General features: G+C 38.4%; 1 protein-coding gene across 2 annotated transcripts; it reads left to right on the forward strand.

Annotated features, from left to right (window-relative positions):
- Window positions 1-101: 101 nt before the first annotated feature.
- Window positions 102-15,007, forward strand: LOC116296116 (phosphatidylinositol-3,5-bisphosphate 3-phosphatase MTMR3). Of its 2 annotated transcripts, none has more exons than XR_016120239.1 (16): window positions 102-400; window positions 488-560; window positions 1,844-1,977; window positions 3,287-3,369; window positions 4,132-4,313; window positions 4,550-4,655; window positions 5,247-5,360; window positions 6,001-6,299; window positions 6,506-6,617; window positions 7,031-7,226; window positions 7,734-7,916; window positions 8,728-8,898; window positions 9,265-9,826; window positions 10,215-10,603; window positions 11,285-11,479; window positions 12,338-12,477. XR_016120239.1 is itself a non-coding variant. In XM_031704072.2 (16 exons), exons 1-16 carry the CDS (start codon window positions 398-400, stop codon window positions 12,510-12,512), a joined length of 2,973 nt encoding a protein of 990 aa, XP_031559932.2. In that variant the 5' UTR covers window positions 102-397; the 3' UTR covers window positions 12,513-15,007. The 2 variants fall into 2 exon arrangements, 1 of the variants encoding a protein (XP_031559932.2); XM_031704072.2 differs by having other exon boundaries at window positions 11,289-11,479; window positions 12,338-15,007.
- Window positions 15,008-16,071: the final 1,064 nt, after the last annotated feature.

Below are 16,071 nucleotides of genomic sequence, written 5' to 3' on the forward strand. Positions count from 1 at the left end.
CATGTGAGCTAAAACCAGCTGTTTGCTGGCTCATGTTTACCAAATATGGTCAAGAGAGAGGCGTAGTGCTGTTGAGTATTATGGTCTGTTTGTATAAAATGACATCATTTATTAGTCTTTCGTTATTTTGTTGATGTTCCTTCCTTTCCGTATATCTGAACCAATACTGCAGGTATGGACCGTTGTCTGGACTATTTTAAAGCCATTACTGCACACCTCTAATACACCAGTGCCCAAACAATTCACCTGGATAGTTTTGCAAGGCTGTCATCTGTTTTCGCCGTCGTGTTCGCTGCTTGTTTCTTGTTGTTTGTTGGAAGGGCAGCTTTGGAGATTTTGCTGGTGTTTTCTTTTATCAAGGAGTTGCCGGGGAAGGTTCTGTTAAAAGGTCTAGTTGATGGTAAGTACTTGTTCTTTGCTCGTTATTAAATTCTGCCCATAGAAGTACGTTTTTGCAGCTCAATTCTTTCACTTTCGTTATCCGCAGGAGGGGGAACAACCTAGCAGTATTGTTTGCATCAATTCTAGCGAAGTCTTCCCTAAGAAATCTCTAAAAGCAGGTAATTCAGGGAATTAAACTATCGTTTACTGACTTAGCCAGATTTCGTAATTTCATTAGATCTTCTCTTTTTTCCCATCCTCAATTTTTAACGCCATCTTTAACCAAACCCCATGTCTTCCACTCGACAACCGACAGAACTCGTGACATTAGTCAAATGTAAACATTGTGTATTCCTTGTTTTGGTAAAACTTTTAGATATCATTTTATTCTGCACAAGTTTTAGTTTTAACCAAAAAATTTCATCCTAAAAAATCCATATTCAAACTGATTTTTTTAAAGGTAAAAAGCATCGCTTTCCTACCGATTTTCTAGAGTCCATTTTATGTAAAACTTTATCCTTTAATATTTTAGTAATACGGCAGGTATTATATCCAATGCATTTTGCAAACGACTTCTAAAATCACTCATCGAATTAAAACTTTTCTTGAATTTTTAACCTCCTATATTTTTGGAATATAATTTCGAAGATATTCTGCTCTCAAATCTGTTCCCAAACTAAATGACTTCTCATAAATAAACGATAGAATATATAAGCAAGTGCATCATGCAGGTCTGTACAATAAACGGAGTGTTTTGTGTCATTAATTAATAAATTTAAGTACAACTTTGGCTCCATTTTGTGCTTATCCAGACAAAATTGTTGATTTCATGTACATCGTACATTTCAACGCTCCATATAAACACCATTATGACGCTTAATTTATAGTTTTAATTTCTAGGTAATAGGTCTCTTATGAAAATAGATGCTTGAAAGTAGATTTAATTTCAATCTAATTTTTTCATTCATAACATAAATTTATAGTTATTTTATTTCCATATTGTGCATTCTATGGTATTTAAGATGTCTGCCAGTGCATGTCAGGATAAACTGAATGTGAAATTCACACACCCTTGACCTCTGCTGAGCTCTTTAGTCATATGATGAATATGTAATACTTTGTCTTCTAAATTTGTGCAATTCACACTTTTACTCACTGGTTGCCTATTATCTTGAGATACAATTCAAATAAGTTTTTCAAAAATATCTTGGCCTACAGGGCTTAAGATAACGGCCAGACATTGGACAATGTCCGGCCAGAACTAGGACTTGTCTGGTCAAATCTTTGTCTTGCCAGTCATTTTGACAAGTAACTTAGAGACAAATGAGATGTGACTAAGCAAATACTAATTTGGCCTGCGATCATGACTATCCACTGATCAGAGATTATTTCAAGCTCTGGGCTTATAATTTTTACTTATTTGGAACTTTGTGTTGATGCAGAACAATATTTTTCATTCCAGATGACTCATCCTTGCAAGTGCTCTTTCCTGAACTTGAAGGTGAAAGCACTGAATTTTTAGGTTCTACCTCAGATGCAACACTTGCTTTGTCCAACTTTAGATTGTTCATAAGTTTCAAAAATTCTTTCCTCAATGTAAGTACTTAATCACTAACAACCAAATCTTAAATGACTGTGTTTGTGCATGCTTCAGTGAGCATGACGTCTTTACAGTCAAGTTGGCGACCAACTTTGGAACTTCAAAACAAAATTCGTTAACTTGGTTAGCTTATTTTACACAAACAAACTTGATTTTCAACCATGAGCTTCTGGATTTTCTTGGGGATATTCATTCCAGAACTTCAAATTCTATATACTAAACCAAGTGCCAAACTTCAGCTGGAAGTTCTAAAATTCATAACGAACTTAGTTTTGAAGATCCGAAGTTGGTCCCAAACTTGAGAATTTCAAGTTTTAAATCTGAAGGTGTATAGTAATGTGAAACTGATTGAAAATGAAATACTTGGTCCCTGATAGACTTTGAACCTGCAAACTCCTTTGAACCTAGAAATAGGATGCGGTTTAAGGAAACAAAAACTAAGCAGCAGGAGATTGTTCATTTTCTTGCTTAAATGTGCCTCTTATTCTTTTGTTTGAGGGAATTCTGTTTAGTCTAGCATTCAATAGACCTCCTCGGCTCTGACGTAATGTTTTCCCATTTCAGACCACATGCCATTCCCTCTGTATCATTTCTTTGTTTCAATTTTGCACTCGGTTGCACATGAGAAGACACATGAATATGGATACAGCTCAAACAAAGAATTTTCAAGGGAATGACAAGTGGAAAACATTACCCCAAGCCAAAGAGGTCTATTGCAAGCACAAAAATTCTTATTTCATTATTCAAACAGGTTCTACACAAACATGAATGCAAGATCAAAATTTTTCTTGTCCTTCATGCTTGCATTTGTGCTTATGCCACTAATGCAAAACCTGATTACTTTATTTCTACATGTAACTGCATGTGCTTCCACACCAACATTCACACCTCTTTTAACACAGCGATATAATAATATTTAAACAGTACCCTTAAGATACATGGCCATTCTATAGGTTGAAAGTTCAGTATGATTATAATGGAATCCCATCAATAATCTACCAGAAAGTATTTGTTATAAGATTTAAATCATGATTTTATGTCTGTAAATCATACATTACACATCGGCCTTTTCTGAGTTCAATAAACAGGATGCATTTGTGGTGTCTAGACTCAGTTCAAACAGTACCATATTATGAGGCATGATGAACAAAAGATTTTGTACTGAGCAGAAGCTAGACCACATGTACTAATGTATGTAATGCTATCTCAGAAAAGGTTGATTATGGTATAGTAAACAGTTTTATAACCAAAATATTTCAGTTTATTTTGTTTGATCAGCATCATCTATTTTCCTTTCACTTTCAGCTTCCTATTTATTTGATTGAATCAGTGGAATTAAAAGATTTGTTTATTATACAAGTAAACTGTAAAGATGCCAGATCATTTAGGTATAATATATATTTAGCAATTATTCGCCAAAGGCGAAGTGAATATTGGGGAATATTTACCGAGACGTGAGTCTTTGAGTGGCGAGGTAAATTTTTTCCATATTCACTGAGCCTGAGGCGAATAATTGTTTTAGCATATACCAACTTGTGTACAGAGTAACTTATTTATGTATACAATATAATTTTATATAATTCAATAAAAACAAACAAACAGAAACTTTTAGTTTGGGTGGCAAATTCACATAAAACTTTTAGCAAAACTTTTAGGCCATACTCTGTGCCTTTTTAGTATTGATAGGAATGGCATTTACTTTCATTTTTTTCAATTTCCTAACGATTGCCGGCAGATGTCATTTTGTTGCTGACTCAATGTTCTGAGATTCAGAGGTGAATATCTTACAATATTCACCTCCAATTAACCAATGAGTGCGCACGTTCTTAGGAAGTACACAAGTTAGTATATGCTAAATATATTTTATAGATCAAATTGGAAATAAACTTGTTAGGTTTTATGGAGGGAATGAAACTTGAGAACCCAGAGAAAAACCTTCAAATCAAAAAAAAAACTCTAATAAAATGTACTCACTTGTCTAGCCAAGATATCAAACCAGAGACCTCAGAGGTGAGAGGCAAGAAGCTAATCTACTACTGCTACAGTCCACCCTTGATTGAAGGACTTTAAACATTGAGTGCCACAGTTTTATCAATAGGTAATCATCCTTGCTAAATAAAGTAATTTTTTTCTTGTTTATTTTCTTATAGGATAGATTTTGATAATAATGAACAATGTGTAAAATGGTTGCACAGATTGTCAACAGCTATATCACCAATAAACAAAACAGAAGAACTCTTTTCATTTGTATACTATTGTTGGACAATGGAATCTAAAACCACTAATGGCTGTTGCTCGGGTATTGCACACTGTAATGGCCTTTGGCTGACAGGTAAGTTTCTAATGTCTAAATTAATAGTGTCAAAATAGTAACAGACCCACAATTTTTTCATGAATCTCCTCTCACCCTGATTGCTTACAAGCATCCCCTAATTGGCTGTTAAAAGTTTTAAATGTATCTCTGAACAGATGGATGTACACCATATTCATTCTTCATTCCTCTCACCCTGATTGCTTACAAGCATCCCCTAATTGGCTGTTAAAAGTTTTACATGTATCTCTGAACAGATGGATGTACACCATATTCATTCTTCAATGAGGCACAGAGGCTTGGCTTTGACACCAACATGGATGACTCCCCATGGAGAATTACCGATATTAATTCAAAATTTGAGTAAGTGTTACCATATTATATCCAATTGTTGTTTCTTGGGAACATTTTACTGCATTTTACTCAGTATCTATGAGTTGCTCGTTGTAATTTGGTTTTTTACTGCTGCTAGTCAAAAATCTAAAAGGTGTATAGTAATTAATTTTAATTGATGGCGGCAATTAACAAAAGAAACAAAATCTTGACATGCTAATCACAGATGTGATGTGAGTTTGCATGAAATTGAAAACCACTATAAAAGAGAGCTATTGTATATGACTGTACAATGATTAGTCAAGAGTGAATGTAGCAATAGGAAAGACTGTTGTGTAACGTTGAGAGCTTTGCCAAGACTCTCCAATGTCAAGGGTTTCATTCCTGGACTCTGTGTGAGTAGAGTTTTTAGTTTATTCTTTCCAGACATGTGCTTCAAGGTTTTTTCTCCAGTTTTCCTCCCTCCCCAAAAATTCAACTAATCTAAATATTTCCAATTCAATCATGGAATGAGAGCCACAGGTTTCCTAGCCACTTGCCCATTAGTGCCATGCTCATAAAACAAGGACTGTTTAGTGAATATGCATTCATTTTTAATTTGTTTCCTTTTTTCCCCCAAAGGATCTGTCCCACCTACCCAAAGCTGCACATAATACCAAAGAGCATAACGGATGATGAACTAGAAAGAGTAGCATCATTCAGATGTGCAAGAAGATTCCCTTCAGTTGTGTGGAGGTAAGCTCAGGACCTGCCCTTTTCAAGGTCTAAATACATGCATTTTCAGGCATTTTTGTCACTTTGTAACATTCATTAAAAGTACAAGAGCACTTTTTCTTCGTGTTTCTTTATTTGATTCATAAACCAAATACTTCAAGTGTCAATGTTCATGTACTTACTTACTTATGGCCATGGTTGCATTGGCAGATCTAGGGGAAGGGTACAGGAGGTGTGCACCCCCTGCCCCACCCAGATGAACTGACAATCCTAGACCCCTTATATGTGACGTCAAAGCAGCTCAATTTGGAGAACAAAGCAAAAAGGAATTTCAATCTCATGAGAATTGGAAACCTATTGTTATGTCCTCCAAATTGAGCTGCATACCGTCGTGCTGCAAGGTTCCTATTACTTTGTGCTGACTCTGGTTTTTCCTTATCATAAATAGTGAAACCCCTCCTAGATAAAATCCTTGATGCGCCCATTGGCCTACTTGTTGAGCGCACACTTACATGTAGTGTCAATACATGATTATCATTAGAGTTAACCTAGCATTAATTAGGCCCTTGGTTAGCATAGAAGTGTGCATGGTGCAAATTATAACACGTCATAAAAGCAATGATAAAAATAATGATAGCTAATTGGCTGATCCTTTTAACAGGCATGCAGCTAGTGGTGCAGTTATTGCCAGATGTAGTCAACCAGAGGTGGGATGGCTGGGGTGGAGAAGTAATGAAGATGAAAAACTACTCCAGGCAATTGGTCGTATTGACAATAATGCCAGTACTAAAATTGAAAAGGAGTCAGAGAATGGCCTAGACAAGGAAGATCTTTCAAATGGAATGGTCACAAATGGTAAACTAACACCAGAAACTGGAAGGAGAGTTCTTATAGTGGATGCAAGGTCCTACACAGCAGCCTTGGCTAACAGGGCTAAAGGAGGTGGTTGTGAATGCACAGGTAGGAAAAGCACTTTCACAATTAATTGAATGGGAAGTGAGAAAGGAAGAAATCAGAAAGAGAATGAATTTAAAGAAGGATAGTCCTTTTCATCCACTTGTTGGCCAATGAGAAGAAAAAAAAATAGACTTTGACACTTGGTATGCGACAAAAACATCTTCTACTGTAGCTAGTGTATTAATGCAGTGCTGCCTGTTTTATTCTAGAGTACTACCCCAATTGTGAGGTAGACTTTATGAACCTGGGTAACATCCACACTATAAGGAAAAGTTTCTATCTTCTAAGGAATCTGTGTTCAGGTCCTCAAGATGTTCCCAGGTAAGAAGCTCTCCTGTTTTTTATACAGACAAGTGTGAATGAAAATTCTAAGGAGCCTGTCCACTTCTGATTGTTGCATCTCTGGACAGATGTCATTCCCCCATGCCCACCCTAACCTTATTTACTTAGACCATGTGTCATTCTCTTGAGAATACGATTTTTTGTTTGTGCTATATCCATATTCTTGTGTGCAACAGTTAAACAAAGAAATCATACTGTAGAAAAATCAGGCAAATCTCCCCAAAATTTCCAAAAATGTGAAAAATGATTTGCTCACTGCTCTTTACCTATTGGTATTGATAAAGCTGGTATTTGAAAACCCTGTACATGGACTGAAATGGGAAAACATTGCATCCTAGATAAAGAGGTCTGTTATACACCCTATTAATATTTGAACATTATTAATTTTGCAGTTGGTGGTCACAGCTCGAGAAAACCAACTGGCTTCAGCACATTTCCATGCTCATAAAAGCAGCCGTTAATGTAGTTAACACAATAGACAAGTATGGCAGGTCCGTAGTGGTACACTGTAGTGATGGCTGGGACAGGACCACTCAAATAGTGGCCCTTGCTGAGCTTCTTCTAGATCCTTATTACAGGACCATTGAGGTAACCTTTTTATTTCTATCCATTTATTATGGTTTAGGTTGCTGTAATGATCCCATTCATGATGGGGTAATCGTTTTGAAGAATTAAAAATATCCTGCAAAAATGGAATCGTAAGAATCTTTAAAATATAATGGTGTTGCCAGAGGAACATAATTGAAACAATCACAACGGCGGATCCAGCCAAAATTTTAGGGGGGGTTTAATTGAGTTTCTTCTGTCAACACAATGGAAAACAATAAAAAAAGGCATCTAATTCTTCATTTTGGTTTTTGTTTTTTTCTGCTTTGCCCCCCCCCCCCCCCCCCCCCCCCCCCCCGGATCTGCCCTTGCCTCAGTCACAGTTAAGTTGAAATACGATAGCTAAAACAAGATATGATTTTTTTGGTTTAAACAAAGAGGCGTGGCAGGGATGTTATTTTCCATCTTGATCTTCATGATCTGCCATTCATATAGCATGGAAAAACCAGTTCCCTGTTATTTCACTGATCCATGCATGTTTGTTTAAAGGGATTCACAGTGCTAGTAAACCGGGAGTGGTTAGAGTTTGGTCACAGGTTTGCTGATAGGTGTGGACATGGCTTTGGATATGATGAGAACGAAAGGTGTCCAGTCTTCGTTCAGTGGTTGGATTGTGTACATCAACTGTTGCGACACTTTCCTTGTGCTTTTGAGTTCAATGAGACGTTCTTGGTAAGATACTATTGTTATCTTAGGTGCCATTCACATGAAGGAAGAAAGGCTGACTCGAATGCTAGGGACAAGACTTTTTTTTCTCTCTCCAAGGAAGACCAAATACAACGAAGTTAGCCCTACCATTTCTGTCAACCTACTTTCAAATTTCATCCTATGAACGTCTTGAATACTTTAACCAGCGAATAATTTCGTATTTATAATTGAAATAATTACATAGACACACGGGTATGGTCATAGTACAGAATCAACAAGATCCATTGATACCAGTTACAGCAAGTGATACATGTTACTGACTGTTGATTCTGCGAAATTTTCAGACAAAAGGCGAGCTAATCCTCTGAGAACATTTCCACGTTTCATTGCTGTTATCCTATTCTTTATTTCGTTTCCTTTCTATATATATTCATAAGTAAATAGTATAATATTCTACCCTATGTATTGTTATTAATGAGGTATGAGGCATCCATTCTGGCCTAGAACAATGTCCAGGTAACCCAGAGTGTAATGTTTTTATCCCGCTTGCTCCCGGGTGAGGCGGGTAGGTCGACGTCTGTACTCTTCCCGTTAATTTGAATGAAGTGGCAGCAGAGGGACCACGCTTCCCTTTATATATACTCTATTTGCATATTACGATTCCCTAGGGTATTCATCATAACATTCACAATGACTGTGAATAGTATAATTTTACTCTACTTCGATTGAATGATAATGACATTCAGCAAGTGTTTGAACGTCGTTTTGATAGTAACCTTTCTACAATGACATATCAGCATTTAATCTTAGCATAATTTTGACTTATTGGGTTTAGTGCAAGCTTGTTCAGCACACGTACTCGTGTTTGTTTGGTACGTTCCTTTGCAACTGTGAGTCTGAAAGACAAAGAGATAATGTCAAGGCGAGAACATTCTCAGTCTGGTCACTGCTTCACTCAAAGAGAAAAGAATTCAGGAATCTATTGTATTCTCCTAACAGTTATCGGGTAAGTAATGATAGGTGCTAAGGAGGGTTGGGTCTCCCCGGCCACCCCTCCCTAAACAACCGATCGATAGGACGGAAATGAAAAGATAAATGCATCTTTGCTGCCCTCATTATCTACTATTCCAAGCTTAATTATTGCCAAGTTGCTTCGTTTCGTCATCAAATCGATCTCTGGTTGGTATAGTAATGACTATAGTTTACATCACAGCAACTAGCGATGTACAGGAACAGCATGAATATCGTATGCTAGTTCACTTGTCAACACCCAATCTCCCATTTCTTCCTTTTCCTCTCTTCCTCTTTCCACTCCTTAGTCTTCCCTCTTTTCCCATATTTCATTCACGAGTTTACTTGTTTACGTTTGCAGGTTCTTTTTCCATCGTACCACGTTCGAAGCCTCGTACTGTGGTCAGCTGTATATCTCGCTTACCCAACACCTTTCGTTGATCACCGAGAAAGCGACCTCCACGCACATTCCCCTTCTTCCTCCTCCTCGCTACGAGTCCCACTAAACTATAGTGACTCCACCCTCGAAACAAAACCTTCCCCCACTACAGGAATCATTTCTTCGAAGTCCGACGGCGATTTGCTTCGTAATCACATGTGTAAGACTTGTAATGATCGCCATTTAGATCACCTCAAAGGTAACGGAAGCAATTCAATTCAGTGCTACGGCGACTCCTCGCACTCTAAAAATAAATCGCCATCTACAGCGTGCAATGGTGACGCCCATCACCCAGAAGAGGAAGAAGACACCACAGCCTCTAACAGCTTGTACTTTAGTACGACTACTGATAAAAGTAAAACTAATATGAATTCTCATTCAGATGGGGATATCGCTCCAGATATGAACTCTAGTTTGTCTAGTAGTCGCGGCACACTGGTGCAGGATGATCCTCGTGGCGATGATAGCGATAGTGAAAGCGAAGGTAACGAAAATCTTTCGGACGCAAACAGCTGTTTAAAAACGAGAAACTTTAGTGAAATTTCTGAATCCAAACAGGATTCCTCGTCATATGAACACCTCTCTTCCCTTATTCACCTTATTCACCTATTGGGCACTCTTAGTCCCAACGGGATTAATGAACGCTTTATTTTCAACTAACCTTTTCTTTTGTCTTTTGATTGTTTGTTTTTGTTTCCTTGCCTACCTTGCTCTCATTGGTTTCTTTTGTCTTATTCTATCATATATACACTCCTTTCTACCACTTCTTTCTCTTTTACTCCGACGAAGGACTAGCGTCCGAAACGTCAGTAAGTTTTTTCATCTTTTCACGGTGTATAATTTACCTTTTCATCATTACCTCTCTTCCCTAGGTGAATTAGACAATACGTCAGAAAGTAAGGAAAATGAAATGAAAGATAGTACCATTTCAGGCAAAACACGGTCTGAACCGATGAAGAATGGTACTTTGGATAATTCAACGAGTGTTGGTACAAAGACACAGAAAGACGAAAAACCTGAAACACGCACTAGTGAGAGTATTAATACGATCAAACCTAGTCCTAATATGTACGCTCGTTACCTTGACAACGATGGATTAACATTGAGTAAGAATGACGTACAGGACAGGCTAAGGCAGATAGATGTGACTTATCAGGAGCAACTAGAAGTATTGCGGGCTCAAGTTATGGAAGAACGGCGGAAAAGGTTCCTGGGTAATGTGGATTCTGGTGGAAGATTTACTGATCTGAATGACGAAGTGGTAAGTATCACATGGAAAAGTCTCTTTTCGCATGTATACATAATTTTGGTGTAAAAGATACCAATAAGGGTTTTGGACCATCACGTGCCAACGCTCATACTACAGCTTGGGTTGCCTGTGGGTAGATGGCAGAACAATAAATCCCTTTGCTCTTGGGCCGCCGCGTTTCATGACTTAAGACTCATCTGCACAGGCTTAGCCTCGCTTAAGAAAACTGTAGCGGTATGCGTTGAATACGAAACTGGCGTAAAGAGCAGTTTTTGTATGGCTGTGAAAGAGCTCGCGGTACCAACGCCTTCATGACTTGGCAAGGCATACACCAGACCAATCACATTGCGCGAAAATTTACTTTCCATCCGATCGGATGCCCAAAACACAGCGCGGGCACGGTCACGCCAAGGTCACCGCACTGCCAGACCAATCACGTTGTGCGAGAAAACAATCAACCAATCAACAGTTCACCACAAGATAATGCAACAAAAAGATGAATTAAGACGGCACATCGATCACCTTTACTCACAAAAGAAAGACAAACACACGAAACTCTTTATATTTCCCTTCGTTTTTGTTTTGTTTTGCTCCCTGGAAGATGGCCGCCATATCATCGAAGTAGTCCATGTAATATGTTACATTTTTCTTCTCCACGTATTCTTATCACTTTAATTTTCTTTTCTTGTGGAGACAGTGTTCACTACCAGACTCCACCCAGAGTGGCGAGCAGCCTCCGTTGTCGAACGGGAGTGGTGACGAGTCGAGTTGGATTGAAGTGGAAGAGACTGATGCGGAGCCTACTCGTTGGGTACCAGACCACGCGGCCGCAAATTGTGCCAACTGTGATGCAGAATTCTGGATCGCCAATAGAAAGCATCATTGTAGGTCAGTATCGGTCAGCATTGCTTAAGAAATAGAAAACGCACGCGAGTGCTACGTGTAGTTATAAAGCATTGGCAAAACACAAAAGAGTGTTAGGAGAAGCACGACGCGCTTTAATAAAATACAAAATAGAATAACCGTTATTTTGGATACGAAGGACAAAATAGGAAGTGCTCGAAAGTGATACGGTTTCTCGCTTGTAATTGCCCTAATTCACTATGACGTCACATCAAAACAATCTATTGTTTAAACGCAAAGGATCATGGGCGTCGGAAGGGGTTCAAATCAACGCAAATTCACCGAAAATCGTTCTAAAACCCGTATCAATCCACGAAGAGAAGTAGAATAGCCAGCAAACGCTCAGAATCTTTTTTAGTACATATTAACACATATCATATCTGAAAAACAGGCCATTTTAGATTAAACTGTTTCGCTAGGAGCAAATTGTGTTGTATTTTCTATTGGATTTGGCGATTCTATCCCCCACATAAACAAGCAGTGACGTCATAGTGAAATAGGTCAATTGTGGACGAGTATAATGGGAAGCCATGATGAAAGTTTCACATTCACACGGAGACTAATTATACCCAAGAAGTCTTGACAGAAGAGGGCTGACTTACTGATATTAGGTACCATTTAAAGTGCAGTGAACTCAAAAATATTAGGCTTAGGTTAAAAGTCGAACCTTACGTGAGCCGAACCTTATTGAAACAATGGATAACAAGGTGGTGTTCTTTGATGTCATTAGGTTCGGCTCATATCAAGTTCGATGTTTGACCTTCGTCTTAGTCTCACAAAGATTCTGCCCTAATTTTTTGCCCATCATCTTTTTAACTTTCTGGTGCACTTTTGATGACCCAGGAATTGTGGACAAGTATTCTGTAGCAGCTGTTCAAATCACAACCTGCCAGTACCCAATGAGCAGCTCTACGATCCTGTACGCGTCTGTATGTCCTGCTTCGAAAAACTCGTCTGCATGGAGGAACGCCACAAAGACCAGCGACGGAATCCTGAAATGGTTTCTGCTGTTGGGTAGTCATGGAAACATAGTAGCAATTTCTGACCATCCTTTTCCCCAGAGCTTTCGTTACCTTGGCCAGCATTAATGAACAAGACCTCCATATTTATTAACCTATATGTAATAGAATTTTTCAATGGCCAAGTATAGAGGCTTTGCACCATCACTTGCCGGCACCCATATAGTCCACTCGCTGGCCCCGCTGCGATTTTGTTGGGCTGCCTGTGCTCGCAAAAGCGCAGCGGTCAGAGGAGCCTGGACTGCCTGTGACTAGATGGCAGAACAATAAAATCCCTTTGCTCTCAGGAATTGAATCCTTCCTCGTGTAAAACGATTGTATTGTTCCTGCCATCTAACATGGCTGCCGTCTCGGGATGGGCAAGGCCTCTATTGGCTATAATTTCCATCCCAGTTATCTTACTTCCGGTTTCGAGAAAACCGGAAGTCCAAAGAATTTGAATTCACTTTCTTATTTCTTCATGTTCGCTAAAATTATTCGAAAGCTCTGAGAACGAGAGTGATATTTTGTCATATCAATCTTTTGTATAAAAAAAATTCATTATTCCAATTTTAAAAAGAGGCAGTAAACTGCCATAGCGGTTACCATAGTAACATAAATTCTAATTAAATTCGGATTTAATCCTTTATCTCATTCGTTCGCTCTTTGAAATTCTGATAGGAATATTCTCTTTCGAATGATCGCCCTAGCATAGAATCCTATTTCTACTTTTAGGGAAAAAATATATATTTATGATTGTTATAAAAATGAATATTTCACACGAAGAAAAAAGAAGAAAAATGAAGAAAAATGTTATATAGAAATCAGATAGGAGTCTTTAAAAGTTGGTGAACATTATAAGTTAACATTCGTTTTTCCCTTTTATTTGAGTAAGATACGTTTTCATTTAAAGAAAGTTTAGGGTTTCACTTAAAGTGCCCCTCACCAATAACTCAATATTTTCAGGATATGATTGTTAATGAAGCGAATTGCAAATTTGTTTTTTCATACTAATCAGTGCTTCAGTTTATAAATGTTGACAAATGAACAGTCTAACGCCTCCTGACATCACACTCATTTACATATTAACAGTATATACCTTGATGTCTCCAAGATGCATCAGTCAATTCATATGAAAATATTTTGCCATTCAACCATTCACTTCATGTAGAATCAATATTGAAAATATTGAATTACGGTTGAGGGGCACCTTAAGAGGGAGTTTCAGCAGTAATATTAGGGATTTTAAGATTTGCAAAATCTACGACGGTGACGTCAACCGGAAGTGTAAATAACTTCACTTTAGGGTCCGGCGTATTCAAAGTCAGCCTTTACTGCGGATTAGTTGACCTAATTGACAATGTTTTAGATGAAATCTCCAATGAACAGAACGTCGACTTCGTAGATTTAGCAAATCTTAAATTCCCTATTTTTAAGGACGACTCGTGTGATTATCGTCCCCTTACCCCACCCCGCCCTAATGAAAACATACCTTCTCGTGTAGTATTAAGAATCTGGTCTTATTCTAATTTATCTTAAGGGACCAGAAAACACGCTTAGAATCTAGAATAGTAGTAATAGTCATCGCAACACTGACTAAAATGTGCTCGCCATTATGGTCGATGTAACCAGTAATTTAGTTATGTTCAATCTACAGAGGGCCACAATAGGCTTCGCGGGATTCGGGATTGGCCTTATTTTGAAGGCGGCATTTCGGAGTACGCGTTAAAAAAAAGCGGGAAGCGGGATTCTCACACAGGCGATTGGGAGCGGGATTTGGTGTTTTTGAGTTGTTCGGATTCGGGGATCGGAGGGTTTTCAGTTGGATACGAGATTACAGTTCTTTTGTTCGCGAATTCAAACAATTCCCGTTCAGTATGCTAAGCTATATCAAGTCACATCGTAACAAGACGGGATCGGGATTTTAATACTAACTTGGCCGAGCGGGATGGCGGGATTGCCAGCAAAAACGAGCGGGATGGAGGGATCTGAGAACCCTATTGTGGACCCTCTCCACATAGCGGCTATGTTACCAGAGCCTGCGCTTGTAACATGAATAGACCTCTTCCGACGTTCATTCATATTTTTCTCTGTACTGCCTTTTCATTTCACCTTAGTGGCGCTAAGCTACGGTGTAAATGTCTAATTAAATCTAGTCTAACAAAAGCTAAAACCAGTCAAACAGTAATTTACATTGTAGATAATAAATTAGGGCGCCTCTTAAGCCTGGTTCACACTAGCGACGCAAATGCAAGCACAAGGGCAAGGAAAGGAAACATTTTTCATTTTCTTGGACTTGATTGCACGAACGTGTGTGGGGACGTGTGTTTGCATTAAACTACGAGGCCAGAAATCTTATAAAGATAAATAAGCACCAATTTGCATGCGTATCATCGTTTGTTTGCGTTTCATGTGTTAACCAGTCTTGTAGTCAATTGGTTATTTATGACTAGTAATGCTACTATTCTGATGAGGAAGTACAATTTTTACTATGAAAAAAAGAATTTGCAAAGTGTTTACTTGTAGTATTAGTAGTCGTAGAATGATGTCATTGCACAAAATCCCTATTTCCCTTGCTACGATGGTTTTCCATCAGGTCTCCGGTTTTCATCCCTCCGCAAAACCTAACAAGCTAAGGAAAGGTACTTTGTATACAGTGCTTTGTGGAGGGTCAAACCTTTTTATTTGAATGACAAAAGCCGTTAATTAGTCGAAGGGTCATGAATTTCTTACTGAGTGAAAGGTGGATTTTCCCTCCTTAGATCAGCTCTGGATCAGCACAGAAGTTGTTTCATTGTTCTATCTGTGAGTTAGTTGTTTTAGTGTTCGATCTGTAATTAGCCTTGCCCTGACTTAGATTCAACCTATAGAGGTTGTTTCAGTGTTCGAAAAAAATTGAAGGGTGAAAGTCGTAGTAAGCTGATCAACAGATACGGTCATATTTAGATAAACTGGATGTCGATTGACGAAAACATTAATTTTCTTTTTCTTTTTTTTAAAGACAGAGCAAACTTAGGTAAGCTTACAATAAACAATCTTTAATGATTTGCTTATTTTCACCAACCCGAAATTCGCCAAGACAAGTCCCAGGCCAACAGAATATTTTCTTGAAGTAAAAACATAGCCTGAGTACGAGCAGCCGGCTGTACGCAGGCTATAAAGGCATTGCCGAGTTTCACATTGTGGAGGACTGGGTCGAAACCGATGAAAGTCTTCTTTTTAGGCCCCGTCCTATGCAGGATAAATTTGAATCGGAATTTTCAAACCGAAACCGAAGAAAAAGTTTTCCGTCCACACTGATACGGCTAGCCGGCGTTTTCAAATTGTTCCAATCTGGAGACCGTATTCGAAAAAAGTCGTTTTCGGTGAATCGCCCGGACTAGTGTGGACGGTAGGCCTGTCCGAATAAATAAAAATTCGGATTCAAATTTATCCGGCATAGTGTGGACGGGGCCTTAGTCAGCGGGCCAAGTATAAAATGTTTAAAAAATGAGTTTGAAAGTTGATTCTTTTGAAAAGAGAAAAAGTAATCGAAATCAAAATCAAAGCAAAGAATTTGAGAGAAAAAACGACGTGAAA

This window comes from Actinia tenebrosa, unplaced genomic scaffold, assembly GCF_029948245.1.
Source record: "Actinia tenebrosa isolate PJP-AT-01 unplaced genomic scaffold, QUT_ActTen_1.0 PGA_scaffold1__47_contigs__length_23844297, whole genome shotgun sequence".
Classification (NCBI taxonomy): Eukaryota; Metazoa; Cnidaria; class Anthozoa; order Actiniaria; family Actiniidae; genus Actinia; species Actinia tenebrosa.

Bases quoted from the DNA above. Each gene is read 5' to 3' on its own strand.
- LOC116296116 (XM_031704072.2), top strand. The intron at 4,656-5,246 runs GTAAGTGTTACC...TTTCCCCCAAAG, and splicing joins GATATTAATTCAAAATTTGA to GATCTGTCCCACCTACCCAA. The intron at 8,899-9,264 runs GTAAGTAATGAT...TTACGTTTGCAG, and splicing joins ATTCTCCTAACAGTTATCGG to GTTCTTTTTCCATCGTACCA.